General features: G+C 44.4%; 1 protein-coding gene across 2 annotated transcripts; it reads left to right on the top strand.

Moving 5' to 3' along the window:
• Positions 1-1443: 1443 nt before the first annotated feature.
• On the top strand, positions 1444-9662 carry ZBTB12 (zinc finger and BTB domain containing 12). Of its 2 annotated transcripts, none has more exons than XM_058171670.1 (3): positions 1444-1701; positions 4467-5046; positions 7063-9662. In XM_058171670.1, the coding sequence occupies exons 2-3, from the start codon at positions 4550-4552 to the stop codon at positions 8087-8089; spliced, it is 1524 nt and encodes a 507-aa protein (XP_058027653.1). In that variant the 5' UTR covers positions 1444-1701; positions 4467-4549; the 3' UTR covers positions 8090-9662. The 2 variants fall into 2 exon arrangements, with proteins under 2 accessions (XP_058027653.1, XP_058027652.1); XM_058171669.1 differs by lacking the exon at positions 1444-1701 and adding an exon at positions 1879-2020.
• The last annotated feature ends 251 nt before the right edge of the window (positions 9663-9913 follow it).

Below are 9913 nucleotides of genomic sequence, written 5' to 3'. Positions count from 1 at the left end.
ACAACAGTATATACTGTATAAGTATAAGCATGAAATAACCATACGAATTGGATACAGTCAAAGGGAACATTAGGACAGAAACGGTAGGCACGCTGGTGCTCTTATGCACGCTCCTTACAGACCTCTTAGGAATGGGATGAGGTCAATAGTAGATAGTCTTTGGTTAAAGCTTTGGGGATTTTGTGAAGAGACCAGAGAGTCAGGTAGTGCATTCTGGGCATTAACAACTCTGTTACTGAAGTCAACAGGTGGCTGTCCAGTCTTTTCTTAAAAGCTCCAGTGATGAACAAAGGCGCTGAAGGAGAAAAAACGAAATTTGCTGCATCATAGATCTGACGACTTCTACCACTAATAACAGCCATCATGCAGCTCGCTTCGATCTCAATTCTTCCAATACATCGGCAACGCTCCAATCTGCTGGAGAGGCTCTCCCAGCCGGGAAATTCGAACCCATTCGGGGAACGATCTATCATCCCATGATCAAAAATCCGGATGCTCGGTCACCGATTCATATTTATGACAGTTGCGGTGCCCCCTGGGGTCATGCGATCCCTTATTGCGACCTTCTGACAAGCAAAATCAACGGGGGAAACTAGTTTCATTTAGTAACCGTATTATTAACAACTGCAGTGATTCAGTTAACAATAGCAGCAAGGAAGGCCATAAAATGGAGCCAGATTCACTTAACAAATATCAACAAATATTAGCCACAGAATAATTATTTATTTATTTTGTCATGTTTATGTAGTGTATATTGGAAGTGAAGACTCTTTTGAGAGCTATCTGCAGTGAAATTTTATGTTAATGTAAGCCAATTTGTACGTTCAAAGTGACAATAATGTTATTCTTGTTCCGCTCCATTCCATCCTATTTCTATTCTATTCAGAAATTTGAAGCTTCATTGTGGTCGCAAGTCGAGGACTACCTGCACCGCTTTTTGCAAGCAAATTCAAAGCAGGGGATGTTTTTAAAGGTCGGTTTGGGCAATTGCAGGACTTTTTAAAAATCTAATGACTCAAAGCAGTTAAATATCTATCATTGGGAAGCCGGTTGTTTAGATGAGTAAAAAGGAAATTTCTTGCAGCCCTGACAAGCTCTGCCACTGGGAAGGGCTGGAGAGCTTTTCGGGCTGATTTTTGCACGCTGCCATCTCGAAGGCGGTGTAGTCGGAAAGCTTCCGCCTCTTTCCAGCTCATTTACCCCTTTGGGGAAACCTCATCATTTTCTTTTCTTTTTTTAAAAAAAAAAAAGGGGAGGGGGAAACCCCCCCCCCCCAAAACTCCTCCATCTCTACAAAAGAGGTTTCCAAGGAGGGAGGGGGGAGGGATTAGTTGCCAAGGTGATTTGGAGGAGGCTGTGAAAAACGCACCCCTCCCCTCTTGCCCTCCAGGCGCGGGTTGATGACGTCACTGGCCTTAAAGGGGAAGCGAGGTGGGCATTTAAAGGATCCCACGGGTGGATATTCTCTCCCACAATGCAATGAAGTTCTTTCTGCTTCTTCCCACCTTCTTTTCATTGATCCTTTTCGGAGTTTTTTTTTTTTCTTCCCTCTTTTTCTATCTGGCTGACAAATATTGGCCCCCTCGTTTCTGGCCCTTTAAGGAGGCCCCTTTAATTCCTTTCTTTTGGCTTGCCGCCTTCTTTTTTTGGGCGATTTGGGGCCGTCCCCTCTCCTCCAAGAGAGGGGGAACCTCGATCCAGGTGAGGTGGGGGGGGGAAAGGTTGGGGAAGGGGGGGCGGGGGGTCTGCTGCACCCGGGAAGGGGTGGGTGGGTGGGTCTCGGGTTCTTTTGCAAGGAAGCAAAACTGGTTCTTTGCAAGGAAGAAAGGAGCCCGCAAAGAGAGCCAAGGATCAGCAGCAGCAGCAGCAACCGAGCGGGTGGTTTTGTGTGTGCAACTGTGCATGGGAGAAGATCCCGGGGTTGGAAACGTTGCAAAGAAAAGTGCAAGCTCTTTCTTTTTTGCACGCACGCCCGGCCGAAAAAAGACGAAGCAGAAGAAGAAAAAGAAAAGGGTTCCAGGTTAGGCTTTGTGCTGCTGCAAGAGAGAAAAGCGAAGCTTCCCGCCTTTTTTTTTCTTTCTTCGATGTCTCGAAAGCGGCGCTTTGCAATCGAGGAATCGCTTCCGATCTTTGATCCAGCGCGCCGGGAGGGCGCCAGGTGGGGAAAGCCGAGAGGAGCCATGCGGCAGACTTTCGCACACGTGTGTGTGTGTGTGTACACGCACCACGGAGGTTTGACTCCCTTTCCCACGGCGCTCCCCCTTTGGTGTGGAATTAATGCCACACCTCCCCAGCCATCGCCCGTAAAGTTAATCCACGCTTTTTTTTTATATTTTCCTTTTTTAAAAAAAAATTTTCCAAGCGCTCTCTCCGCTTGCAACCTCTGTGCGGCGGAATAGTTCGCGCTGAAGTTGGCGCGCACGTGAAGATTTTATTTATTTTATTTTATTTATTTATTTTGTCACAACAATATATATATACCTATATATATATATAGGTATCATACAAAAGATTATATAGTATATAAACATATATATGTAAATATTAGGAGGTATAAGCATACATATATATATAAGAAGAAAAAGAAAAACAATAGGACAGGAACGGTAGGCACGTTTGTGCGCTTATGCACGCCCCTTATGGTCCTCTTAGGAATGGGGTGAGGTCAATAGTAGAAAGTTTTTGGTTAAAGCTTTTGGGATTATGGGAAGAGACCACAGAGTCAGGTAAAGTGTTCCAAGCACTGATGATTCTGTTACAGAAGTCATATTTTCTGCAGTCTAGATTAAAGCGGTTAACATTAAGTTTAAATCTATTGGTTGCTCTTGTATTATTGCAATTAAAGCTGAAGTAGTCTTTAACAGGAAGCACATTACAATAGATGATTCTATGAGTCAAACTTAGGTCTTGTCGAAGGCGACGGAGTTCCAAGTTTTCTAAGTCTAGGATTTCAAGTCTGGTGGGATAAGGTATTTTGTTGTTTTCAGAGGAATGGAGAACTCTTCTTGTAAAATATTTCTGGACACGTTCATTTGTATTGATGTCAGAAATGTGAGGGTTCCAGACAGGCGAGCTGTATTCTAGAATTGGTCTAGCAAATGTTTTATATGCTCTGGTTAGTAGTGTAGTGTTTTTGGAAAAGAAGCTACACAAGATTAGGTTTACAACTCTTAGAGCCTTTTGCTATGTAGTTGCAGTGGGCTTTGGCACTTAGATCATTTGATATGAAAACTCCAAGGTCTTTAACAGATGCTCACATGTGCGGTGAAAAAGCCGTGTCCGTTGGCTCGATGCCTGCAACGTGGACTCTTTTAAATTAAACGTACAGGCCATCTTTATTAGGTGAAGTGAAAGACGTAGGTAGGGAAGTAGAAAATAATTTCTCCATGGCACAACCTCAAAAAAATATGCAGCGTAGGCATTGATATTTTGCAAGGGAAGCCCGGATTTAGAGATGATATTGCAAGCCCTGAACTAAAGAGCAGAATAATATTGATTGGATTCTCTTAACGTCCCAAGCTAAAAATCAAACATTGATGGGTTGTGTAAACCAGGATGGAGACACTTGAGGTCACAATAACTCTTAACTTTGGGGAACAAAAATGTGCTTAAATCCGTTTGGCTTTCCCTCCCCCCTCCCTCCCATATTTCTGTAGTACATGATTGATAAAGGAATCTGAAGTTTGGGATATCATTGTACATGACATTGTACCAATCTCATTGTACATATGTTGTGCATTGACAATAAAGATTTGAAATCATTGAAGTTGAAGAAAATGCTAGGTTCCTACATCAAACAAAACAGGTTGCTGGTATTTGGACTGCAGTGCACCACCCAACCATTGGATGGCAGCAGAGAACTGTTTTATTTGCCAGGCTTCTTGGCAGCTGTCTAGTGGTAGTTTGAAGTTTTGCAATACAGATCAGTCAACTCTTTAGATTTAGAACACTTCTGTAGTTGTTTGTAAAACTGCGATCTGTAGCGTAATAAGTGGTGTGAAACAAGCAAACTTACATCTGATAAGTGGTTTTGATTTGAACTACGATTTAGGACGTAGAGCAGTTTATTATCTTCTCTTATCCTTTAAAAAAGAGCAAAAGGTTTAGGATGGCTATATATCTCACGCCAAGCCATGAAACATTGGTTATATGCCACAAAGGCTGGTTTCAAAACAATATAGCTAGCTAAAGCCAAACAAACCACCCTATGACATAACACACTGTGTAAACTCAGCCAATATTATGCATTTTTTTTTCATTTTAATGTCTATAATTCCAATTAGAGGATGATTAATTGGGTAGGACTTGCGTGCTTGGTTCATGCAACTTGCTAATTCCAAAGTGGATAAATAAGATTTTGCACCTTGGGAGTGGTATGGGAGATGATTGTAGCACTTTGTCCAAAGTGAGATTATTTAATGTCTTAAATTCAGTTTCCTGTTCCTCTCCCTTTTTTTTTTTTCCAGTGCCTGTTTTCTTCAACCCTGATCCCTCAGCCTCTTCTATTCTTCCTCCCTGTGTGAAAGTCGGCCACCTCTCAAGAGCCAAAATGGCGTCTGGCGTGGAGCTCCTTCGCTTTCAGCTGCCTGGCCACGAGGCGGCCACCCTACGCAACATGAACCAGCTGCGCTTTGAGGAGCGCTTTTGTGATGTCACCATTGTGGCGGACAGCCTCAAGTTCCGTGGCCACAAAGTCATCTTGGCAGCCTGCTCTCCGTTCCTGAGAGATCAGTTCCTGCTCAACCCTTCTTCCGAGCTCCAAGTTTCCCTCATGCACAGCGCCAAAATTGTAGCCGATCTTCTTCTCTCTTGCTACACTGGAGCACTCGAGTTTGCCGTCAGGGACATTGTGAACTATCTGACCGCTGCCAGCTACCTCCAGATGGAGCACGTGGTGGAGAAATGTCGAAATGCCCTGTCCCAGTTCATCGAACCCAAGATCAACCTCAAGGAAGAAACGTCCAAATTTGGAGGCTACCGGAAATTCAAGTCTTCCAGTGTTGTGGGTTGCTCTACCTCATCCAATAAAGTGCACTCGCGCAAGAGGTTTGCTGAAGAATTGCTCAGTCTTGCAAATACTTGTACAAAACAGTTATTAGCCTGTTTGAGTGCCCTTTTCACCACTAGTCTGAGTTCCTTCCTAAAAGGAAAAAAAAAAATCCATGGAAAGAACCAGTATATTTGGGGGGGAAAAGGGTTTCCTGCCTGGTCATCTAGAGGTGATTCTTACTCACCATAGCTGACCAATGCAAGCTATTTAAAATTGTTCTTGGTGGTATTTCTTTAACTGTGTGCTCTAAGGAATATATTGGGTAAGCAAAGTAACAATCTGGGCAGCCAAACCAATAATAGTTCTCTGCTGCAGTTGTCTATCCTGTGTAAATACAGATAGTCCTCCACTTACAACAGTTCATTTAGTGACCAAAGTTACAACGGCACTGAAAAAAGTGACTTACGACCATTTTTCACACGTATGACTGTTGCAGCATCCCTGTGATCAAAATTCAGATGCTTGGCAACTGACTCATATTTATGACGGTTGTAGTATTCCATGTTACTAACAACCGCAGTGATGCACTTAATAACTGGCAAGGAAGATCATAAAATGGGGCAAATCTCATTTAATAACTGTGTTGTTTAGCAGCAGAAACGTTGGGCTCAACAATTATGGTCGTAAGTGGAGGACTACATGTACTTGCATGAGATACAGAAATACATGATCCTGGCATTTATATGATATTTGGTTTATGTTGGCATTATTGCATTATGCTGTGTCCCAAGGTCGTGTGATCCCCTTCAGTTTTGGTCGCCTAATGTAAAAAAGATGTTAAGACTCTAGAAAGAGTGCATAGAAGAGCAACAAAGATGATTAGAGGACTGGAGGCTAAAACATATGAAGAACGGTTGCAGGAACTCAGTATGTCTAGTTTAATAAAAAAAAGGACTAGGGGAGACATGATAGCAGTGTTCCAATATCTCAGGGGTTGCCACAAAGAAGAGGGAGTCAAGCTATTCTCCAAAGCACCTGAGGACAGGACAAGAAGCAATGAGTGGAAACTACCGTATATACTCGAGTATAAGCCGAGTTTTTTAGCACGTTTTTTGTGCTGAAAAACGTCCCCTCGGCTTATACTCGGGTCTATACGGCTTATACTCGAGTTGTTGTTTTTTTTAAGCCCCTCGGCTTATACTCGAGTATATACGGCTTATACTCGAGTTTTGTTTTTTTTTCTTTTTTTCACATTTTACCGGACGGCGCGGGGAAGCCCTGCCGGTGCAGTGAGAGGGCGGGGCGGGGGAGCCGCCAGCCTTCTCAGCTGAGGGAGGGAGGGTTTCCCCAACCGGTAGGTGCCTCATTTCCCACCCTCAGCTTATACTCGAGTCCCCAGTTTACCCCAGTTTTTGGGGTAAAATTGGGGACCTCGGCTTATACTCGGATCGGCTTATATTCGAGTATATACGGTAATCAAGGAGAGAAGCAACTTAGAACTAAGGAGAAATTTCCTGACAGTTAGAACAATTAATCAGTGGAACAACTTGCCTCCAGAAGTTGTGAATGCTCCAACACTGAAAGTTTTTAAGAAGATGTTCGATAACAATTTGTTTGAAGTGGTGTAGGGTTTCCTGCCTAAGCAGGGGGTTGGATTGGAAGACCTCCAAGGCCCCTTCCAACTCTGTTATTCTATTATTATTATTATGAGGTGTGATCTTCTGACCAGCAAACTCAATGGGGAAACCAGATTCACTTAACAGATGTGTTATTAACATCACAACTCCACTGATTCACTTAACAACTATGGCAATAAAAGTCATAAAATGGGGCACAGTTCATTTAACAACTGTCTTGCTTAGCAACATCAATTTGGGGCTCAATTCTGGTCGAAAGTCAAGGGCTACCTATACTGAGAAGAACTGCCTGTCTCTAGAGATGGATAGAGCTGCTTAGACTGGAGAGATAATTGGCTTGCAATAATAAACTAATCGTCTAATTCCTTGTAAGACAGTGGCATTACCTGTGCCTCAAACTTTCTAATGTTCTAAATGTATTCTTATGGTTGATAGGTCCATTCAGCGGCCCGTTAAGCTGGAGTTCCCATTGGAAGAAGAGTTGGAGATGAAGGCCGAAGAGGAGGAAGAGGAGCAGGAGGAGGATTTTGGGTATGAAGATTCCGTCTCGGACATCTGCATCGTGAAGATTGAATCGGCCATGGAAGTGGCCCAGCGGCAGAAGAAGCAACAACAGCAACAGATGGGCACCAGCTGGAGCAAAGACACATCGCCTCAGCAAAGTTGGAACAAGGAAAGCTCACCACAGCAAGCCTGGGACAAAGAATTATCTCCTCTACCGGGGTGGAACAAAGCTGAATCCGGAGACCAGGAAGAACCTCAAGTCAACTCGACGGTGGCAGAAGCCATCGTGTCTTCTCCAGAATCGACACCAGAGAAAGCTCAGCATGGTGTGGTCAAGGCCTCCTATAGCCTCTCTGAGGATGACGTAGGTAAAGGCCTCCTGATCATCCCTGGGGGAGGCTACTTGGAGGAGACCAGCGAGGCGGCAGCTGTTGCGGCCGAGTGCCAGAGCAGCAGCGGTGGGATGGGATTGGTCCTTGCAGGACTGAGTGGTCGTCCTTTCTCCACCTTTCCCATGGTTGGGAGAGGGGGCAGTTCAGGGACCCTCGGGGGAGGTAGCGGGATCTCCAGGATTATCAAGTGTACCAAGTGTGATGAAGTCTTCCAAGGGGTGGAGAAGCTTGTCTTCCACATGCGGGCCCATCACTTCATTTTCATGTGCCCTCGGTGCGGCAAGCAGTTCAACCACAGCAGCAACCTCAACCGGCATATGAATGTTCACCGCGGGGTGAAATCTCACTCCTGCACCATCTGCAGGAAGTGCTTCACCCAAAAGTCCACGCTGCACGACCACATGAACCTCCACAGTGGCGAGAGGCCCTACCGCTGCTCTTACTGCGACGTGCGCTTTGCCCACAAGCCCGCCATTCGCCGCCACCTCAAGGAACAGCACGGCAAGACCACGGCGGAGAACGTCATGGAGGCCAGCGTGACTGAGATCAAAGTCCTCATACGTTGAAGGAGGAGGAAGTCGGATAGCTGTGGGAAGTGGAAAAGCGGGGACTCCTGAGCTCTTGAGGGAGGGACGTGGGCTGTAGGGATTAGTTGTAGGGGTAATGAGCCAGGATCCCTGAATTTTGTGGGATAGGATTAGTGCTAGTGTGGTAGAGGGTGGAAGCCCTGGATTCTTTGGACGGGTGTGGGAAGGGCCTAGTGGATTAGCAGAGTAGAGCGTACATGAAATGAAGCTCCTGGATAGTCTGGGAAGTCAAAGGGATCTAATTAGCTCAAATAGAAGGCGGTAGGAGATGGATTCCTGGGATCTGTCCTCATCCAACACCCCAGAAGACAAGCTCAGGATCCCAAAAGATCTTGACAGACTTGAAGAATGGGCTCTATCCAACAACATGACATTTAATGTGGAGAAGAGCAAGGTTATACATCTGGACAGGACAAACCAAAGGTACAAGTAAGTACAGATTAAGCAAAACCTGGTTCAGAAATCATAACTGTGAGAGGGACTTCTGAGTGGACGATCACTTGAAACAGGAGTCGGCAGCAGGCAAAAAAGCTAATACAATCCTTGGTTGTATAAACAAGAGGCATAGATTCAAAATTTTATCCAGGTATTTTTTTTTTAAAAAGGCAATAATTCTACAGGAAACGGCAGAGGAGCGAGGGATCTGCTGGAGGAAGTAGTAGGCGTGGTTCCTCCTCTAAAATTGTACCGCAGAAATAAAGCAGTTCATCCACCTGAGACATTTGGGCAGGAAGTTCTTTGATCACGTGGCTGTGAATATAAGCATGGTGTTCAAGATGGAGACCAGGCCTTTGTAGGTTTTGATGGCCCTTTCTGCCGACCCAACAAGCAAAACAAAGAGAAGGTCACATAATTTGGCTTTTGTAAACCCGGGGCATTGATAAGCATGGTGGGAACAGATGTTCTGGAGAATGTAGAGCATTGTCTTCGAAAATGGCAAGCACAGTATCATTTTTCCCCCCTTTTATTAAGAAGAATCAGTAATAGTACAGGTAGTCCTCGACTTACGATCAGAGTTGGGCCTGAAATTTCTGTTAAGTGAGACATTTGTTAAATGAGTTTTGCCCCATCATATGACCTTTCTTGCCACTGTTGCTAAGTGAATCACTGCAGTTGATCAGTTAGCAACAGGAGTGATATGTGAATGTGGCTTCCCCATTTTGGCTTTGCTTAGTCAGAAGGTCACAGAAGTTGATCACGTGTGACCTTGGGACACAGCAATGATCATAAATATGAATCGGTTGCCAAGTGTCTGAATTTTAGATCACATGACCATGGGGGGAGTGCAAAGGTCATAAGTGTGAAAAACGGTCATAAGTCGCTTTTTTCAGTGCCATTGTAACTTTGAATGGTCACTAAATGAATTGTAAGTCAGGATTACCTGTACAGGAAGAAAGCCAAAACTCAGATCTTGAGCTCAGTGCTGTTCACACGTTACAAAACACTATTTAATAGGATAGTGACTATATACCATTATAGAGAAATAAGTTGTTTTTAACTGTCTAGACCAGGGGTCTCCAACCTTGGCAACTTTAAGACTTGTGGACTTCAACCCTCAGAGTTCCTCAGCAGCTGAGGAACTCTGGGAGTTGAAGTCCACAAGTCTTAAAGTTGCCAAGGTTGGAGACCCCTGGTCTAGAAATCTCAAGCAAATTTGGCCAAATAGTTTAAAGATGCTCTTCCCTCTTTGTCAACTAATTCAGATGTCGCTAAACAGTAGTAAAATAAGGCCTTGTTCTTAATCCCTAGTGATTTCATGATCATATCCATGTCCTTTTTTCCTTGGCAACAGCCTGGAACTTG

This window comes from Ahaetulla prasina, chromosome 2 (genome assembly GCF_028640845.1).
Source record: "Ahaetulla prasina isolate Xishuangbanna chromosome 2, ASM2864084v1, whole genome shotgun sequence".
NCBI lineage: Eukaryota > Metazoa > Chordata > Lepidosauria > Squamata > Colubridae > Ahaetulla > Ahaetulla prasina.
This window is presented reverse-complemented; position numbering and strand designations above follow the sequence as displayed.

Excerpts from the sequence above, each read along its gene's own strand:
- ZBTB12 (XM_058171669.1), top strand. The coding sequence starts at position 1,903 with ATGGGAGAAGATCCCGGGGTTGGAAACGTTGCAAAGAAAAGTGCAAGC. Across the intron at positions 2,021-4,466 it reads GAAAAAGAAAAGGGTTCCAG|TGCCTGTTTTCTTCAACCCT; the intron begins GTTAGGCTTTGT and ends TTTTTTTTCCAG. Across the intron at positions 5,047-7,062 it reads AAAGTGCACTCGCGCAAGAG|GTCCATTCAGCGGCCCGTTA; the intron begins GTTTGCTGAAGA and ends TATGGTTGATAG.